Below are 21,701 nucleotides of genomic sequence, written 5' to 3'. Positions count from 1 at the left end.
CAATATGGCAACGCCCCCTACCTCTGTTTCAAAATAATTGTTTATACATCAGTAATACTGTCAAAAACTGGTCCACAATCAGTATGTAGACATCTCTGCTACTGCCCAATTCTGTCATTCCAATGTTGTGCTAATAGACTGGATTTGTTTTGCTCACCAAGAACACTGAGTTGTGAGGGGCTTTTGCAGGCGTAATTGCAGTCAATGGAGTTCAAAGGGTTAAGGGGAAAATAAGGAATCTTCATATTCAGTAATCACTGCCCTCTGCCCCATCCAGAATAAAATATGGCGGTTTAACATTCAGTAATCAATCAATTCTGAAGATGTGGCACTCACTAATCTACCAAATTGAACCCTGAACCCCAACAGCATACTATTGAGCACAACATCCCTCATCATAGAATGGTATTTATGTTATTTTAAGGTTTTGTATAATACTAAAGTTAAGGAAGTGATATTATACACATTCAAAAAATGCATTAATAGATTGTAGTCTTTTCTTAAGAACCTTTAAAAAAAAAAAAAGAAATCTTAGCAACAAAAAAAAAGAAAAACCCGAGCAAGACTTTGAACGAACAAAATTGAATAGGGGCTATTGTTTTGAAAGGCATTTTAGCATTATCTTGTGAATGATTCAGTAGATTATTGAATTTGAATGCTTGAGCACGTTATCACAAAATTAGTTGCTAGTCATTGTATGTGTTGTCACAAACCTGAAAGACAATAACAAAAGCCAGACGAACAGCAAGAATAACCCAGAACTCCTTGGAGAAATCATATGGTGTGCTGGACCAGGGAGGGTCTCTGTAATCCTTATATCTAATTAAGAAGATAAAAACATCTTAAAAGGATTTGTCAGAAGTTGATCACATCTTTACTTGTTATGTCACACAGACAGCACAAGTATTACATATGTACAATTAGCTCGCTTCAAAACATACATTTACCTGCATATGTTTACTTTATAGCCAAGGTTCATTGGCTTTAAAGGGTCTGTGCCTGGCTCAAAGTCACTCACGTTGAAGTAAGACAGAGAGTGATTGACAAACCCATGTAAGGTGCCATCTGGACTGTACATGTACTGGTAGACAAGTCGTGGGATGAAGTCAGATGTGAAAGAGATCACAAAGGCCTGAGAACCAAAAATGAGTTAGTGTTTTCAAGGAATGATGATGAAATGATAAGGACAACATTCTTATCTTGAAGTATGATCTGCAAGGACAACTACTGACTGACGTGAAAACTCACATTTACAATGACAGCCGCCTTGCTGAGGCCCCTTAGCAGATTGTACCAAATACCTATAAACAAGCAACAAGAACCTTCATTACTCTAAGGACAACGTGTTGATGTTGGTCTGTGGGGATGCTAAAGAGATTTTAATGACATTTGCTTATTTTACCTCTGGTAACCGTTGGATCTCTGGTACTTCCAGTACTACAAAGCTATGGGGCCCAAGTTCACAACAGAAATTTGATTTGGCAATAGTTTTATGTCAAATGCACTTGACACAACCCTCTCTGTATTCAAGTTTGGAGTCCCAAAAATTGAGCAGTAAAAAGGACAAAGTCAGTCTCGGGTAAAAACTGCATTTACAAGATGTTAGAATAATTGCATATACAGTAGGTTATCCCATATGGGTTATCCTGTATTCATCCGGGTTTGCACTGGCTTGTAACCCCCTGTGTCTAATTTTTTTTTTTTTTTTTACATCAGGTGTAATGACTGTTAAATATGGTGATTTCATGGGACTTTGATTATGACATGCAACATCTGATTTGGATGGCACCAGTCTTGGGGCACACCCTGGGTAATGTAGTATAGTGATACCTAAAGAAATGTTTTAATGTTGTTGTTTTTTTTTTTAATCAGGCATAATGACAGTGAAATACCATATTCAATACCAGACTTTGGTAGACTTTGACATGGAGCATCAGTCATTATTAGGGGAGCTTGAGAATATTTGACCGGGGCTTCAAGTCCCTAACATTGGAAATTACGATGCCACTAATGGTAAGGTATACATCAATAAAATTTCAGTTTTAACACCGTTGCCTTAAAAAATTGAATTAGACTTAATGTTTAAATTCAGAGAGGAAGAAAGCCAGTATATGAACAATGAGAAGTGAAATCCTTAATACAGACCTTGCCAATAAGCAAATCATTTATCTGCTCGAGCTCTCATTCGCTTTTTTTTTGTTTGTTCCAACAAACAAAATCTGACCTTTCATGGATGAGTCCCAGTGGTTAATCAATGATTTCTTTTCCCAAGAACAATACATACCAATATTTTTGGCTTTAACTGCAATCGGCCTTCGGAGTTCCATTACAAACTTTTTGGCATCCAGGCGTATCTCAATGACATTATTAAGAAGAGCGAAGAGTGGAGCCAGAGGAAACGAGGCCACAAAAAGAGTCACCATCCCAAACTGGATGACTACAGAAACATGAGACAGTTGCTCATTAACATTATAAAAACTAAAAATATTCATTACTATAGAAGAGAAATTCAACCAGAAAATTTAAATTATGTAAAACTTTTGCCGGGTATCATAGCTGAGAAACTGATGTGGTTGTTGACAAATGATACATAAAATGGCAAAAATATTTAGAATAGTTAAAGGTAAAGACCCCGATTATTTACTTCAAAATAATATGCTCTGGGCCCTCATTAGTCTGAGCATAGCATTCTGATTGATATTGTGTTTGTTAAAAATGAATTCAGCGGAAAAATACGCTTCTTTCAATCAATTTCCGGGGTCTGCCACTTGGCCGCTATTGACTGCAAATGAAATTACATCACATTTGCTCAGGGCTCAAGTCCCCCCACCCCCACACACACACCCAAAAAAAAGGGGGGGGGGTTGACTTTTCCTTTAAATCCTTTTAATATCATTTTTGTTATGCTAGCTATTATTTCCTTCTTCATTGTTTTTTTTTTGAGCTACCAAAACAGTCGTTGCCACATATAATACACAATACATTCAGGTGTAGATATATAAAATACATACTTCTGAATTTGAAAAAGCAAAGATTCTTACTCATTTCCATATACTCTGGATTAAGTCCACCAAAAGGACAGAGGAAATGGTCCCTCTCATGTTGTTGCAAGGTTTTGATCAGCTCCTCTTGTTGCTTTGGATCCAACTCAGACTTTTTCTTAAGGAGCATTTTTTTCAGCTTGCTACAAAAAAAGAACAATGAAAGCACAGTGTTCCCCTGCTACATTGTGGCTCACCAACCACAGCCCTACTCCATCTGAGGATTTTTGTGGAAACCTAAAGTTCAGGCAACCAGTGAGCCCAGGGATGGAGCTACATGGTAGCCTAGGGTGGCCATGACCCATTTTCACTTTTAGCCTAATCCCATTCCTAGGGGAAAATTTGATACCTGATTTTTCTGCTTTTTACATGTATAAAGTACACTTGGAGCCTTGATACCACATTGAAATGTGACGTTCACGAACAAAATGATACTTTATAACAGCTCTTCGGGGATGTGGTTCACCAAACCCCACATTCAGACTGTTTGGTCCCTGTACCACCAATGTCAGTTTGGCCAACATTGCAGTTATGTCAAATTAATTTTCAGTAATGGTGGGACTCCACCAAGGCTACCCTTTGTCAGAGATTCTGTTCATTACCTTTACGGGCAGAATATCTAGGGCGCAGCCCAAGTGATAAGGGGGCCTGGTTTGGTGGTGTCAGCACTGCATCTCTGCTTTTTGCAGATTATGTGGTGCTGTTGGCTTCTTCACGCCGTGATCTCCAGCTCACACGGGAGTGGTTCGCAGTCAAGTGTGAAGCGTTTGGGATGCTGCTCAGCACTTCCAAATCTGAGACTGTGAACCTGAATGGAAACGTGGGTAGTGCCCTCTTTGGACCGGGGAATGAGCTCCTCCAACAAGCGGAGGAGTTTAAGTAAGTCAGGGTCATGTTCACTAGTGAGGCCCAGATGGAACGGGACATTGACAGGCGGATCAGTGCAGCCTCTGCTGTGATGCGGACTCTGTAATGGTCTGTCGTGGTGAAGGAGCTGAGCCCAAAGGCAAAGCTCTTGGTTTTTGAGTCGTTCTACATCAGGGGTGGCCAAGTTCGGTCCTTGAGCCACAATCCAGCTTGTTTTCATTGTGTCCCTTCAACTAACACACCTGATTCAAATGATTAGCTCATCAGCATGTTTTGCAGAATCTTGATAACAACGCTGATTTGAGTCAGGTGTGTTGGTTGAAGAGATACATTAAAACAGGCTGGCTCTTGAGGATTTTTGAGGAACTTTGCCACCCCTGTTCTACATTCTTTCCCTCAACTTTGGTCACAAGCTGTGGGTCGTGACCAAAAGGACAAGATTGTGGATACAAGCAGTGTGAATAGGCTTCCTCCACAGAGTGTCCAAGCTCTCCTCCTGAGAAGCTCAAGTCCCACTGGGAGGAGGTCCTCGGGGATGATCCAGGACACGCTGGAGAGACTATGTCTCCCCCCCACTGACAGTCATATGACGAGTTTGGGTGATCACCAGAGGGCTTCAGACATTGAAGACTGACGACAAGGAACTGTGGACTAGGCAGTCGGCCAAAAAAATGAATTGTTGTGGCCAAATAAATGATTTGTTTCATGAGCTTCAACCCAAAAATTGATTCGTCATCTATGACAGCATTTGATTGGCTGTAAAGTACTTTGCAACATTGCTGGATAATGCAATGTTTTTTAATCACACAAAAATAGTGGCCCAAGCTTGATAATCGTGAAATTTTACGGCAAAACCTCACATGCTGTAAAGGGCTTGCACACTTCAGTCAATTTCCACTCCCATCCCCGTCCAGAACCATTTGTAATGGAAATGTGAAGGAGGTTGTGTGGTGTGGTGTGGTGCCTGGGCAAAGTGGGATGAGGTGGTGAAAGCTCTTTTCGGGACTATTGGAAAAATGGAATATGTGTGTCTTGTTTTGTTGGAGCTAAGGACAGTGTTTGACATGGAGGACCAAAGAATTCTGTTACAATATCAGGTAGGTTTTAGTGGTAGTGCAGTACCCATGGAAATAAGAGCTAATCAATACTTCACTAGAAATGTTTAAAACCGGACCCAAGACTTATTTTTATGCCTTCTAGCATTTAGTTTTCCTATATGTTGGCCTGTTTGTCTGTAACTTGTTTTCTATATGGCTTGGAGAAGGGGCTATATGCTGATGGTTGGATTTTGTATGGATTTTGCTGCGACTGTGAGAAAAATAAAAAAATCAATGTTTCATTTTTTTATGTGCCTATCAACTGTATAGTATCAATTGCATTGTATAGTAAGGCTAATGCTAACTTTTGCTAATCTGAATCCATTGCAGCCTGTTGAGCCTGAAAGTAGATCTTCACTCATCTGCCTGCTCTTTCCAGGGTTTCTGGATTTTTCCCCAGATGAAGTGGTTTGGGTTTTTCCTTGCCATCCTGGTAGCATAATTAATTGCGAGCCAATGTGTCTTGATCTTGGTTCTCATCTGATAGTTTTCAGACTACTATTGAAATTCTTCCAAACAAATGAAAAGTTATCACTTACGGTATGCCAATCTCAAATAAGTTGTTTTGGATGAGCTGTTTCCCAAGCATGGTGATACATAATTGAATGCATAATTCCATAAGGCAGCCTGAATCGGCACACTAGAAAAAGAGAACATGAAGACACTCAATCCAGAATGCAAAGTGTTGTGTGTGTGGATGAAAATAATCACATTCCATCAAGTTTAAATACATTGCAATCATACCCTCCTGATGTACAACGTTTCAGCTTGCCAGATATTTATTCTTTTCTTGCCATATGATGTCAAAAAAAAACAATCAAAAGTTTGAGTCTCCCAGTATGGGCAGAAACCAGTATGCTCCATGTGAGTTTGAAGCTGGTAAGTGAACGTGACTGGGCGTAGGTCCAGTGGTTCACAAGCATCCAGATGTTTGTCCGAATATGGTCAGAAGGTAGAGAGAGCCACGTTCTAGTGGCCAAGATCCAGTGTCCTGTTTTGCACTTTATGAAACCAAAAAGCCTATTTAATGAGGACTTCTGTCATAAACAGGAAGAGCCTTGATCAACCGATATATGGCACATGTCAATCATGTCAATTTCTTTCCATAATGGTGTCTCAGGAGACCTTGTCATTTTATTAGCAAGACACCAGCTCAAACTATGTTCGAGTTATGGCCCTTCAAAGTTGGGGTGGCATCCTCCCTTTTGGATTCTGCAATTACACATTAAATTTGGCATCAGGTTTGAGTTAAGTAAACATCTAGAAAATTTTATACAGGATATGCATAATTTGATCATGTCTCTAAAAAATTGCACTCCAAATTATCATAGGCATACTATTTGAACAGAAAACAACACATCAAAATTGATTTTAGATATTGTTTGACATTTTCAATATCCATATCTTGGAAAGGTTTAGTGTTAACACTCCATTAGCTGTCACCTTGAAATGATGGGGGGTTTGCGTGTCCTAAGGATATATGGAGCTACGTTTTTCCTGGCTTAATGGTTCAGGTAAGGTTCACCAAAGGCAAACAGGTTCTCGGTGAAGGACCAGACTAAGTACAGACATTTAATGATGAGTGACAGATTGAAATTCTGTTTTCCCTTGCCCTGACATATGTCACGGTGGCATTCCACTGGAGCTAGGCCCGGGGTTGGGCTCGTTGGCAAGCATCTGGTGGCTGGGCAACCAATGCGGCCTGGATGGGCACAGCCTGAAAATTGAATGAGTCACGCCTTCCCATGGGCTCACTACTTGTTGGAGGGGCCATGGACAGATACCATGTGTGCTGAGCAGTGGCCAAAGGCAAGGACCTTGGCTATCCAATCCTCAGCTGCAGAAGGTAGCTCTAGGGACACGAAATGTTACCTCTTTAACAGGGAAGGAATCTGAGCCGGTGTGCAAAAATTACGACTAGACAATCAGATTCACCTGCACACACATATAGGGTTCTGGTAACAGTCTTCTCGAAAAGGGTTGGACTATCTTTCACTCTGGAGATGTCCACGGTGAGAGGCACAGACTAGGAGTGGACATACTCATTTATCCCTGTCTTGGCGGTTTACACAAGCAGTAAATGGTGTCGTCAAACTGAAGAAGGAGTCCCATCAGGCCTCTTTGGCTCTTGGACTCCAGAGGCAGCTAACAAGCACCGACTGGCACCTGTCAAGTATTGTTTTGGTGGTCGCCAAGGCAAATATTGGCCAACATTACTTTTTGCTCATCATTTATTTACACCTGGATTCAATTATGTGGGTCTGTATTTACTACCAGAAACATTTAGAATAACACTTAATCTACATGTCAGACTAAAGTCTTTTTAAAAAAAAAAAATCTGAAAATATCCCAGAATGGGACAATATGTAAAGGCTTACATATGGAGTGTATCGTGAAGAAGTTTGAGAATTAAAGTTTTTATTGTCTTGAGATGTCTTTGAAAGATGATGTGATGAGCCAACCCTTCATTATGTGCCTACATGGCCAATGAGGGGCCTGAAGCAGGGTGTCTAGAAATGTAATTTGTTTCATATCCTTTTGTTGAGTTGTAACACCACCAAACATGTGGTATGGACCCCATAAATATCAAAAATGATGAGGGCCTCCAAATACTGTCCCAAATCTAGTGTGCAATTCCTGGGTCCCAAAAGTGTGTATGTCGCCCAAACGTAGAATATCTGTGGCTCAAAAATTGTTTTAGAAGGAGGCTAAAACCTTTGATTTTTCACTTGGCATCATAAGGAAATAAAACAATAATGATCAGGCAAACTAAAGAGTTGCCAGTGGGGAATTTCTGAGGATTTGTTTGAACTGACATAGAATTACCTATATACTAGATTAAAATATATGGAATATACTTCAAACGCAAAACTCAATTGTTACCTCTTCCATTCTGTATGATCCCACAACATACAGATAGTCTCCTGGCCGCCCAACAAGCCTATGAAACAGAGACATATTTTACACATACACAGTCCTTGGCTACGCGTACCGAGGGTTCTTCCAAACTAGCCGTAAATGTCTCCGGTTTGTCCTATTTGCTTCATGTGGCTGGGTTTTTTTCATTTTTTATTTTTATTTTTTAATCAAAACCGAATCTTTCAAAAGCCAAAGTGGAGATTTGCCCTATCCTTCGGTTTGGTGGTTGCGGGTAAACCAGCTTAAACCAGAGGTTTGCGTCATCGCGCTAGTCTTTTTCCTGACAAAGATGCAGATACTGGTGACGTCAGAGGTGGAAGTTCTTTGTGATTGGACACATCAGAGGCAGAGGTTCTTTCCAACTGGACAGAATTTGTCCAATTCGAAACAACACAAATACAACCAAGCCCCTAGTGACTTGGTATGCTTATAAGTGAATGAATCCACACCGCGCTGTATTCGTATGGATGCGATTTCTTTAAATACACAAACAACAACAACAAGGGGGAGACCATGCGGGTTTAAATAAGCCAGTTATATGGGGTCAGAATTGTAGCAACAGTATTGAAATGAATATTTCAATTCACAAATGCGTATTTCAATCCAAAAATGTGTAACCAAAGTCACGAATGCGTATTTCAATCCACAAATGTGTAACCAAAATCACAAACGCTTATTTCAATTGTCGCAAAAGCATTCAAAAATGCGTATTTCAATTCACAAACGTTTCTTTCAATCCACAAATGTGTAATCAAAGTCACAAATGCATATTTCAACCCACAAATGTGTAACCAAAGTCACGGATGTGCAAAGAGAACCACCAATGTGCAACGAGTAAAAGTAAAACTACCATATGTAAAAAAATGACGTATTCTGGAACTGTTAAAATGGTATGCATGTCCTTAGGTGCGATTGGGTGCGTGAATGGTTGTTCGTCACGGTGTGCCCTACGAGTGACTGGCAACCAGTCCAGAGTGTCCCCTGCCTACTGCCTAATCCGCACAGGTCAGTGCGATCTTGATTTGAACTCGAGATTCTGAACTGTGAGGCGGACGTACGAACCACTCTTACTCCCAGCTGCGCTGTGCAAATCAAATAACCAAGTAAAAACACATATGTATGCGAAGGACATTAAAAAATGTAAAACTGCAAATTAATCAAGTTGAAGTACTCAATTCCTTTCATAATCCACTCTCCTTATTTGCACAACAGTGTAGTAAACTGATAAATAAAATCATAATAATATAATAAAATATGATCAAAATGATTTTTGATTTTCATATTTCTGCCTGTAGGTGTGTGGAAGTTGTCTGCAGCCAACTTCGATAATGTCTAATACTGTATGCATGTCATATGTAATCTTAAATTTAAGGGAACGACATTTGTTTGGTATAACCTGAGTGATCAACTCAGTGATTTCTATGGTGCTATCTGCAAGTTAAAGGCACCCAGGCACAGATAATTAAGTTACAGCAATCAAATTGTGCTAGAAAAATCCCCACAATTTTGCTTAGTATGGGTTACCCCTGCTAAATGGGGTTTCTTACTTAGGTAGAAGATAAAACCAATGAGAATATAGCAAGCCAATCAATCAAATTATGCTGGAAAAAAATCCTCACAATTTTGCTTGGTATGGGCTACCCCTGCTAAATGGGGTTTCTTACCCTGGTAGAAAATAAAAGCAACGAGAATCCAGACCTAATCCTTTGTCCAAAAAGAAAACAAAAAGTTAGCTAATGACGTTAGCATTTTCTTTATTAGCAAAGTTAGCTAATGTTAGCCACGTTGCGAACATAACCAAGCTAACTAGCTATAACCAAAGTTATAACTTTGGTTATAGCTTTCTGAGAGTTCTTGAAGTCAACCACCCCATGACGGATTGGCTTCCCCAATGAACGCGAAGAAATCCTTCAAGTAAGGCCATGGGTGAGGCTGAATGGCTGTGGGCTTTAGTCACTTGAGCCTGTGCCTATTTGGCTTATTTGTCCATGGCTTAATCGACACTAGCTTCTAGCAAAGGCTACCTACCACTATCTTCTCTGCTCTCCGGGATATGTGGCGCCGACAGTCGTGGGACATCCCTGCGTTTTTATAAATTTAGAGGCAGCCAGGCTGATTGGTCAAACACAGTTCACGTAGTTTGCGCAAAGATGCTGAAAGAAAAGTAACAAAGCCATTTATTATGAATTGTTTAAAAAAAAAAAAAAGTAACGAGGCATTTTTTTTTAAACGTAGCAAGTAAAAAGTTTGACATTTTTGTTTTCAATGTAGGGAGTAAAAGTAAAAAGTTGACAGACCAAAAATACTTGTAAAAGTACAAAGTACAGGCAAAAAAAAAGTACAGTAACGAGATATTTGTACTTCGTTACTTCTCATCACTGTTAAACACGTGATTAGGGCAATCTGCTAAAGTTTGGCCTTCTCCTGGATTGGCTGGAATCTTCCATGTGACTTTTGCTACAGTCCTGCCATGACACAGGAATCACAAATGCGTGAAGGGATCTGCAAAAGCTTATCTGGGCACTTGTTTGTGGCTCCGTAGCAAACCACCACGGGACGCTACTAGTACCTCAAAAATTCACAAGCAGGCTTGAAGATTAGGTACAGTATTCGAAGTTTGGTTTTTGTTTTTCGAAAACAAAAATGAACCCATCTTCTATTCAATGGTACTGTCAATGGTACTGTGCCATTCGGATTCTTAACAAATCCCTAACAAACTAATCTGACTCCTACCTATGCATAAACAATATCACTACATTATATTATGCACTACACTTTTAGCTCCACTGTCCATTTGTATCGCAATTCATTTATTGCTATTTATTTATTGCTTGATTATGGAATGTCGTCTGCTGCTCAGGAAGTGAATTAGAATTTCATTGTGTGGTACAACTATACATATGTCAATAAATCTCTTGAATCTTGAATACTGTCTAAGTACCATTTATGTGATATTCTTTAAATTGGAAATCATGTAAAAATAAAATGGAAATAAAATGTTAACACATTAACATAAGCTAATAACAAAAACTGGATGACATTTCCTCACTCCTGCGAATTAGAAGCCACATTCAACAGTGCGTTATTTTTTTTTTGCTGGAACTACTGTATTGCCCCTTGGTTTTGCTAATCAAAGATAGGTCACGCAAAATGAATGCCCAAGAACACTAAAAATTATTCCAAAATGTGTTATTCGAAATGGGAAGCAAATACAGTTTTAATGTCGGCAACATTTACTTTTCGTTTGTGAGAGAGACTGCCTGTTGTGTAAATTATATTGATTAGAGTGTTCCAATAGGTTTTTCCCATATCGTCCATTGAAATGCATTTGTTTGTACTACACTCTGTGGTAAATTTAATACGTACTTATGTTAATGTGTCAACATTTTATTTACATTTTATTTTGACATAATTTCCAATTTACTAGTAGCGTCCCCTGGTGGATCGAAAGAGTAGCTACGGAGATACACTTTTTCAGATCCCTTGACGCATTTGCAAATCCGCTCACACATTTGTGACGCCTGTAGCGACAGGACTGTAGCAAAAGTCACATGGATGATTCCAGCCAATCCAGGAAGCCGAGTGTTCGCAGATCGCTCTAATTACAGACCTACGTACGCATTCAACTACTGTATGTGTTAACAGTACATTCAAAATTCAATGTACACATTTTGACCTTCATGACACATTTGTGACTTCAGCCGCGCATTTGTAGACGCAATCACTGCGAGCCAGACAGGAACGGGACACAGAGCCGAGAGCGGAGGCGAGATCACCAAGAGGAACATGTAACGAAAGAAATGCGACGGACGCATAACGCAGCCGGTACGGCGGTAGAAGAACTATAGCAACCACCCGACATCGAAGCGCAAGCGACATGGCACGGGTTATGGTGCGGGCAGACCGAACATGTAAATTCGCGTTGCTACGCTCATTCGCGGGGCTTTCTGTTGCTGTTGTAGTTTTTGTCCACTTTTTTGTCATGCAAAGACAGGAGAGGGGAGTGGACCAAACTTGCTGTTCATTTTACGGTAGACCTGGAAAGAAGAGCATTTGCTGAGAGCTTTCAGTTCTCTGGGATATGGCAGAGCCAATATTTTCACCGACAGGACCTTTCTTCTTCTTTTATTTTTTTACACTGCGTGTCCCTCGCTTTACGGCAATACCTGCCAGCAAAAAAAAAATGTCGCAATCAAGTGGCCGATACTAAATACTAAATACTGCTAAATACTGAGCTGACGATGCTTCATTATCGTTAGCATAGTAACTACGGTTCAACAGCTGTTAAAAAAGGTAGCAAACGCTGCACAAAGCACAACTGTGTGGGGAACACGCACACGTCAGGTCGTGAACACCATCAAAGACACGTAGTAACAAGGTAACGCCAAAGAAGTAAACAACAAGAAACGGCAAAAATCACAAAAGAAAAACCTCCAGAAAGTGATAGCCACATAAAAAAAACAATGCAACTCACCCTTTGAAGTAAAGCCACAGTACGCAAACGTTGCGCAACAACAAAACCATATGAGAATAAATCGACACAGGCGTCGCAGCCACCGGAGGATGGATAGCAAACTGCAATCCTTACTGATAAAGTCAACGAGCTACAAGCGACCGAAAAAAAGAAACCGCAAAAAGTACAGCAGTCATTTGGCATGCAAACCAACGCGTGAAAAGGATTCTGAGTGACAGGCTACTGAGTGACACTGCCTTATATACGTCCCCCGTGTCATATATGACGTTTTTAGATGGCATGGATTCTTGCTTTGCGCTTGCGCAAAGGCTTATTCTGTGCCTTTAGCACTGCCTCTGTTGGTCAGAAGGGGCAAAATAGGACTCATATTTAACAACAAAAGAACATGTCAATGTGCCAATTTTAATTTATATGCATATTTTTAAAGTTGAAAAATACCATGTTCTAGGCCCTTTAATGTTTGTTGATGGATAGCACGGAAGTCGATTGCTCAATTATTTGATGGAATAATCAAAAGCGTAATTGATTTTAAAAAGATCTAAGGTAGTCCTGGACTTTGCTAATCTTTAAATAGTAGATTTGATCATTAGTAATGAATACGTGCAGCTATGGAAAACTAATGTGTGATTTTCTTACCTGCCCCTAAAAAAAGCCAAATAAACAATAGGTGTGAAGGCATTGACAAACTTCAATACAAATGTCTTGATGATAAGCCGTTCTTCAAAGCTTTTATCTGTTTTTGGAACCTCTGCAAAGGATTGGGGAAAAAATGCATTACATTTGCTATTGAATACACATAGGGCTGCACAATTAATTAAGTTTTAATCACGATCATGATATTGGCCGCCATGATTAATTAAGATGATAATCTGCGATATTAACATTTAAAAAGTCAAGCACTTTTTTTGATTACAAGTCAAATCAAGCACCACCATTAGAGAGCAATGTTTCGCATGTTTGCATGACAAAAGCCTATTATTTTCTCAGCCTAATATATTACGTATTTAAAAGTGTGAAGTGGCGTTGAGTTTCTCATCTGATTCCTTATATTTACAGTGCATGCTGGGAAATGGGACCCATTTTGAAAAATCTGATTGGCAATAAATTGGAATAAATTCGGTTTGAAATGACTGAAAATGACATGCTGACTGCTTAACTGATTAAAATGTGCTTAAAAGAAAATAATGTACTTGATTCTAAGTAGGGTTATTTTTTCATTGGTTTGCACTCAGCAAGTAACTTAGCTGTGTTGCCCTGTGTGCCAAATTAATTATTTAATTTATTTATTTTATCTATCCATCAATCTATTTTCTTCCGCTTATCCGGGGTCAGGTCTCGGGGGCAGCAACCTCAGCAGGGAAGCCCAGACTTCCCTCTCCCCGGCCACTTCATCCAGCTCAGCCGGGAGGACCCCCAGGCGTTACCAGGCCAGCCGAGAGAAAGAGTCACTCCAGCGTGTCCTGTGTCATCCCCGGGGCCTCCTCCCTGTGGGACATGCCCGGAACACCTCACCATGGAGGCGTCCGGGAGGCATCGTAACCAGATGCCTGAACCACCTCAACTGGCTCCTCTCAAGGCGGAGGAGCAGCCGCTCGACACTGAGTCCCTCCCGGATGACTGAGCTCCTCATCCTATCTCTAAGAGAGAGCCCGGACACCCTGCGAAGGAAACTAATTTCGGCTGCTTGTATCCGTGATCTGGTTCTTTCAGTCACGACCCACAGTTTATGATCATAGGTGAGGGCAGGAACGTAGATCGACCAGCTCAGCTCTCTCTTCACCACGACAGACCGGTACAGAGTCCGCATTACAGCAGACGCTGCACCGATCCGCCTGTCGATCTCACGCTCCATCCTACCCTCACTCGTGAACAAGACCCCAAGATAGTTGAACTCCCCCACTTGGGGCAGGACCTCTTCCCCAACCCGGAGAGGGCACTCAGATTTGGAGGTGCTGATCTTCATCCCAGCTGCTTCACACTCAGCTGCCAACCGCTCCAGCAAAAGTTGGAGGTCATGGTCTGAAGAAGTCAACAGCACCACATCATCTGCAAATAGTAGAAATGCAATACCGAGACTCCCAAACCACACTCCCTCAACGCTTCGGCTGCGCCAAGAAATTCTCTCCATAAAAGTAATGAACAGAATCGGTGATGAAGGGCATCCTTGGCGGAGTGCAACCCCCACTGGAAACGGATTCAACTTACTGCCAGCAATGCAGACCAAACTCTGACATCGGTGGTACAAGGACCAAACAGCCCGTACAGAACTCCCCGAGGGACACAGTCGAACTCATTCCCCAAGTCCACAAAACACATAGACTGGATGGGCGAACTCCCATGGACCCTCTAGGATTTTGCCGAGGGTTTAGAGCTGGTCCACTGTTCCACGGCCAGGACGAAAACCACATTGCTTCTCCTGAATCCAAGGTTCGACTTCCAGATGGACCCTCCTCTCCAGCACCCCTGAATAGACTTTGCTGGGGAGGCAGAGGAGTGTGATCCCTCTGTAGTTGGAGCACACCCTCCGATCCCCCTTCTAAAAAAGGGGGATCACCACCCCAGTCTGCCAATCCAGGTGTGCTGTCCCCGATGTCCATGCAATGAGGGCCCCATTCCCACTATACACAGTGTTGATGGTGCACTGTTTTCCTCTCCTGAGACGCCAGATGGTGGACCAGAATTTCCTTGAAGAGAGTCCGGAAGTCGTTTTCCATAGCCTTGCCGAACTCCTCCCACACCCGGGTTTTCGCCATGGCAACCACCAAAGCCGCACACTGCTTGGCCAGTCGGTACTTGTCAGCTGCCTCTGGAGTCCCACAGGCCAAAAATGCCTGATAGGACACCTTCTTCAGCTTAATGGAGTCCCTTACCACTGGTGTCCACCAGCCGGTCCTGGGATTGCCGCCACAACTGCGATCAGTTGCCCACGTGAACATTGAAGTCCCCCAGCAGAACAAGGGAGTCCCCAGAGGGAGCGCTCTCCAGCACACCCTTCAAGGACTCCAAAAAGGGTGGGTACTCTGAACTGTTGTTTGCTGCATAAGCACAAACAACGGACAGGACCCGTCCCTCCACCCGAAGGCGGAGGAATGCTACCCTCTCGCCCACTGGGGTAAAAAAAAGCACACCCTTCAAGGACTCCAAAAAGGGTGGGTACTCTGAACTGTTGTTTGCTGCATAAGCACAAACAACGGACAGGACCCGTCCCTCCACCCGAAGACGGAGGAATGCTACCCTCTCGTCCACTGGGGTAAACCCCAATGTACAGGCGCTGAGCTGGGGCAACTCCAGAGTGGAAGAGAGTCCAACCCCTCCCAAGAGGACTCGTATCAGAGCCCAAGCTGTGTGTGGAGGCGAGTCTGACTATATAGAGTCGGAGCTTCTCGGCCTCACACACCAGCTCAGAGGTGATATTCCATGTCCCAAGAGCTAGCTTCTGTAGCCGGTGATCTGAGCGCCAAGTCTCCCGCCTCTGGCTGCCGCCCAGCTCACACTGCACCTGACCCTAGTGGCCCCTGACACAGGTGGTGAGCCCATGGGAAGGGGGACCCATGTAACCTCTTTGGGCTGAGCCCGGCCGAGCCCCATGGCTGCGGGTCCGGCCACCAGGTGCTTGCCAGCGAGCCCCACTTCCAGGCCTTGCTCAAGAGGGGGGCCCCTTTGACCCGGGTCCGGGCGAGGGAAACTTAAATCCATTTATATCATTCACCATTAAGAGTTGTTATTTTAGTTTATTTTTATTCATTGTAAGTATAAAGCCTTGATTATATACCGCTTGTTTAAAGAAGGCAATAAATAGACATGTTTGATCAAATCATGATTAACAATCGTGATTTAAATATTGACCAAAATGATCGATATTATTATGTTGGCCCTAATTGTGCAGCCCTATACACACAACATCATGAAAGTGTAAACTTTGTATTTATTTGCATGTGCGTTTTGTGTTTTCTTACCAAGTACAGTTAGCCAGCGTGCGACAGCACCATAGATTTCATCCAGGATGATGATGACGATGAGATTGATAATGGCAGCTGTTGTTTTGACGGTGGCTCGGACATTGTACCATGCTGAAGGGTAATTGCTCATTTGTAAGGCTGCCGTAATGCTAATCCGGTAGAGGATAACCCCAAAGGCAATGACAAATGTCACTGTGATCTATCAGTAAGTAAAGAGAGAGAGAACAACCAATTTGACGTGACAGAAACCAGTGGCCTAGTCTACTGCATAACTGCTTGTCTGTCAAATTCAGATTTTTCTAATGAAGTTTAAAGCTTTCACATCTTCAAGCATATGTTATGTGTTTATATGATAATAAACGATTCCCCTTTCCCACCTCTTGCCGACATAAGATCTTAAGATGCTTCTCACATCAGTTCGTAATAAAACCAATGTCAATTGTGGATTTCTCTTCAGCAGAAGTAAAAAAAATCACTAGAGAAGGTATATATAACCAATAAAGACTCACAGTTGTCTGAACAGACCAAGATCAATGGAGGTAAACCCGCTTTTAGTTAGTGCTCAGTCCATGTATTTTTTTTTAAACTTTTGCAAGGCCCTCTCTTTTTCTTGTAATTTAGTTTTATTTGTCCAAATGTCCGAGTCGATTTTGAAATAAATCTGTATGAAATAAGAATTGGTGTATGCATTATGTTTTTGAATCAAGCTTCTGCGTATGTTGAAAATGAATTCTCAGTGTAAAAAAACAAAACAGACAAAACAGATTTGAAAAAGTTTTCTATCACTTGATCACTTGCTTAAACTATTTGAAGCAGAGCAGCTTTTGCTAGAACTGCATTGATAATATAACAACTATACATCAGATAGAAATTATTTTTGTTGTACAGTATTTGCTTTATTTGGCTTAATAGTATTATGCGTTTCTTTTCAGTTATTATTTTATTATTTTGCAGTCTGACTCAAGCATTAAGAGTACAAAGGATTTTGTTAAAAAAAAAAAAAAAAACTTTCAATAAGGCCAAGGAAGTATCTAACAGAAATAGAAGTGTAACTCACCATGAAAGCCATCATGGCCACAGTGTTCAAGTAAGCTGGCATTCTGTCAGCACATGTCAGCTTCACTTTCTCACCCTAACATAAAAATATACGTAGAGTAAAAACACAGCAACATAAGAACATACTGCATCTAGAGCTGACTGGATTATTGCATGAAGTAAATTGTAAATATATTATTCCATGCATGGTTTTAAAGCCACAGCCAAGATACTATGTACGACATGGTATCATTTGAATCACTGCATGAAGATGCCTCCAATCCAAGGTAAAGGAGGAGCTGAGCAACCAAGGAAGCACAAAGGAAGAGCATTTTTTTTTTGTCACAAACATTATTATGGGAGAATAATTGTAATAAGGCAAGGATACTGCACTGTTCAAATGAACAAAATCCTTTACTCTAAAATTATAATTGTTATTGAAATATGGCTTTATCACTTGTTATTTCAATATATTTATTGCATCAACCTTGTAAAGGCAAATGCAATTGGGACCTGTAATTTGGTAGTGAGATTTCAATATGTCATTTTTCAAATTTATGTGATTATGGATTTATTAGCCAAGACCAATTTTGTTTTTAACCATACTAGAAAAAGCAAATGGATTGAATCAGATTAAACAGGCTAGGTTCATAATGTAGGACTAAATGCAATCTTAATTTAATTTTTTTTTTTTGTGTGTGTGGTCGTTCACGTTTCCAAATAAATGCAAACTTTATGTGATCTATGATTGAAAGTGACACGTTTATGGAAGTACCTGGCGATGATTAATTGTCTGTCACGGAGGAGCCAGAATAGTTTCAATTTTCTAATAAAGGAACAGATTAAGGAGGGGGAGGTATGAGGATTTTTTTGTCATGGCTTTTTGTGCAGTGCCAGCAAAGTCTCGCTTGCTCCGAGCAAGCGGATCACTCGCTCCCAGTGAGCAAGAGAGAAAAAAAAACGAATGAGACAAAATACACTTCACTCTATTTTCAGTGAGTAGTCTCCGCCTCATCCGCTACTGTTGTTTTGGTTTTTCCAATTTGCTCGAGCCTTTTTGACCGCAGAATTGTGGTTTGTTTGTTACGTGTGAGTTAGATGAATGCGATCTGGATGTTCAGGCTGTAGTCGCTTGTCAAATGATTGGATACGTATTGGATATAGTAACACATAACCAAGTGGCCGCTTCTCTTTTGGCCTCTGGGGAAAAATAATTCCCAACCCTGTTCCACGAGATTCCTCATCCAGGGGTAAAGTCAAATCAAAACAAATCAAATCAAATCAAATCAAGTTTATTTGTATATCCTTGAATCATACGAGTTCTCAAAGGGCTTCAGAGGTGAAAAAAAGTCATACAGAAACTTCTTTTCATCATAAATACACAACATCCTCTGAACAAAGCTCCCAGAAGGGGAAGGAAAAACTCAAAAACCTCATTTGGGTAAAATAAGAAATCTTTAGAAGGGACCACAGGTCGTATGTTTCTTTGCCACAAATGCTTTTACTTGTCAAACATTTACTTGACTTTATTTTGGGCCGTCAGGGACCACATTGGGCTAGGCAGAGTCCTCCCACCGCCCCACCCAATGTGACCAAGGCAGGGTAATGGTAGGAATCCTGTTGGACATCATACTGTATATGTGAATATGTGTGACTGTATGTCTATATGTGCGCTCTAAATGACTGGTGACCAGTATAGACGCAGCCCTGCCTTTCACCCCTAAGTTATCTGGGACAAATCCAAGCCAATGACCATGAAAGGTGAGCTCATATTTGCAGCGTTTCATTGATATGAAAGTATTATAGCTGTTTAAGAGTGTTGGAAACATTTATTTACATTTATTGTACCTTAGGTAATGAAGTTCCTTCTCCTACTGCCTTTTGTCTGACACGGTCCTCATATTCAGCTCGCTTGTGTTCCTGAAACAGACATTACTTTATCATGTTATAGTTATTATTATAGTTTAATAGCTTTCAGACACAAAAGAAGGCTGCAAGTAATTATACTCATGACTTTAGAAAGAATTTATATATTTATTTGTATAAAAACAATAATAGGGTGACAGAAATAAACTGAACTACAGTAAGATCAAATGATAAAAACAGAAACACGTAGGTACCAACAATTTTAGAATGAATCCCTAAACATTTTCAACTATATTACAATGTCTTGCATAAGACACTTTCACACTGAGGATGCTTTCACACTAGCAAATATGTCCAGTAGATCAGAGGTCACCAAACATCGGTCTGCAACCCTGGGCTGCATGGGCCGTATCCGAAAGAGGATATTATACATGCACTTTATATTCACCATTTGTCCCCTGTCGACATTAAAACTGTCAAGTGCTGACAGAAAGGAAGCAGATAATTTTGCTATTACTGAGCGTGTGCTGACAACTTACTAAAATGTGTTTATAGAGGGAAAGGCTAAAGCAAGTCAAATGTTATGTTCCTCCTCAACATCCATAAAAAAAAGGACAGCAAGTCAGTGTCACAGCCAGCCTGACCAGCCAGTTCATCCATCCTTCTGTCTAACCAGGTTTCATTCAATCAGTCTAATGACCACCAGGTGATACCCACCGAGCATATAAGCCTGCCTCTTCCAGCTCGTCACCGCCACACTGCCCGGATTCTGACCTCACCTGTCCCCGACTACCCAACCACCTGCTGCCCTGCTCTGCCTGCCTGAATTCTGACCTTGCTTGTTACTGACTACCCTAATGCCTGCTGCCCCGGTAAGAAGACCCACTCTGCCCACCTGTGTCAGATTTCCCTCTCCAGGTCGGGAATGAGGTCCTGCCCCAAATGGAGGACCTCAGATATCTTGGGGTCTTGTTCACGAGTGAGGGTAGAACAGAACAGAAGATTGATAGTCTGTCACGGTGAAGAAAGAGCTGAGCTGAAAGGCAAAGCTCTCTATTTACCGGTCGAGCAACATTCCTGCCCTGACCTATGGTCACAATCTGTGGGTTGTGACAGAACGAACTGACCCCAAATACAAGCGGCTGAAATGAGTTTCCTCCGCATGGTGTTCGGGCTCTCCCTTAGAGATAGAGTGAGAAGCTCTGTCATCCTTGAGAGGCTCAGTTTTGAGCCGCTGTTCCTCCGTGTTGAGAGGAGCCAGTTGAGGTGGTTCAGTCATTTGGATAGGACGCCTCCCTGGTGTGTTCCGGGTATGTCCCACCGAGAGGAAGCCCCGTGGACGACCCAGGACACGCTGGAGAGACTCTGTCTCTTGGCTGGCCTGGGAACGCCTCGGGATTATCCTGGAGGAGCTGGATGACGTGGCCGGGGAAAGGGTTAGTCTCTGCCTCCCTGCTCAAGCTGCTGCCTCAATGACCCGACCCCGGATATAACATCAGTTAATGGATGGATGGATGAACATTTCACCTGTGATAATGTTGTTCTCATGTCACTAGAGAGTCAGTTCAAGTGCCTCAAGGCCAACGTGAAATAAATGTAAAACAGCACCCTATGCGCTAACTCAGCGGTCCCCAATCACTGGTCCAAGCTCCGCGGATCAACTGGTACCGGGCCGTGTGGGTTGTACCCGAAATAATGTTTTGGAAGTTATTTAGTTTTAACAGTTCATATGTTTGTGCTTGATCTTTGTTTTTTTGGCACTCCTTCTGGCCGCTGTTGATATTACATACATACTGAGAAGAATTATGTGTTTTTTAAAGCAGCCAGCAGCAGCACCCCCCGGTCCATGGTGATATTACACCACACACCAGGTCCGCAATATAAATCTAAAGCATTGACCAGTCCATGCTGATAAAAAGGTTGTGGACCACTGCTCTAACTGGTATTAAGACATGTCAAGGGTACGTATATTGCCTCAATGTTACATTCCCCCAAATTAAAAACCAAAACATAATTTATTCAATGATCTTGTATTTGTATTGTGCTTCAGCTCACCTCTTCTTCCTCCCCATAGCCTGTTAGGTCCCAGACATAATTAAGTCGCATCTGTCGTCTCTTCCAGTGCTCCATGAAGAGTACAGCTGTATAATAAAGCAAACACAACTAAATGTAAAGCTCAAAAGAAAATAGAAGGGTAACTAACTTTTTTAAGTTGAAACTAATGTGTTGAAAGTCTTGTCAACGTTCACTTGTCACTCATGACGTCATTGAATACAGAAGAATCCGGGACACCGGACTGCATCTAAATAATGTCATTTTGCCCCTAACATTTGAGACTGTGCAATTCAATTCCTCATCCTACCGTATGACAAGTAAATTTGTACATTTTTGTTGTTGTCGTTGCTCTTATTTTTGCTTTTTTTTTTTTTTGATGACAAATCTC

At 41.5% G+C, this 21,701-nt stretch overlaps 1 protein-coding gene across 1 annotated transcript in view; it reads right to left on the bottom strand.

Moving 5' to 3' along the window:
* ano1a (anoctamin 1, calcium activated chloride channel a) overlaps positions 1-21,701 on the bottom strand; it is a 64,358-nt gene that overhangs the window by 5,683 nt on the left and 36,974 nt on the right. Inside the window, exons 13-24 of the mRNA XM_088413377.1 lie at positions 21,314-21,399; positions 19,241-19,312; positions 17,415-17,489; positions 16,355-16,556; positions 13,035-13,146; positions 7,889-7,946; positions 5,545-5,645; positions 3,042-3,184; positions 2,285-2,437; positions 1,249-1,301; positions 948-1,132; positions 714-819 (exon numbers count right to left, since the gene is read on the bottom strand). Coding sequence (XP_088269503.1) covers positions 714-819; positions 948-1,132; positions 1,249-1,301; positions 2,285-2,437; positions 3,042-3,184; positions 5,545-5,645; positions 7,889-7,946; positions 13,035-13,146; positions 16,355-16,556; positions 17,415-17,489; positions 19,241-19,312; positions 21,314-21,399 — 1,346 coding nt within the window. The remainder of the gene's footprint in view (positions 1-713; positions 820-947; positions 1,133-1,248; positions 1,302-2,284; positions 2,438-3,041; positions 3,185-5,544; positions 5,646-7,888; positions 7,947-13,034; positions 13,147-16,354; positions 16,557-17,414; positions 17,490-19,240; positions 19,313-21,313; positions 21,400-21,701) is intronic.

This window comes from Hippichthys cyanospilos, chromosome 4, assembly GCF_059441005.1.
Source record: "Hippichthys cyanospilos isolate Australia breed blue-spotted pipefish chromosome 4, RoL_Hcya_1.0, whole genome shotgun sequence".
Lineage (NCBI taxonomy): Eukaryota > Metazoa > Chordata > Actinopteri > Syngnathiformes > Syngnathidae > Hippichthys > Hippichthys cyanospilos.
The sequence above is the reverse complement of the archived record's forward strand: the minus strand, read 5'-3'. Positions and strand labels throughout refer to the sequence as shown.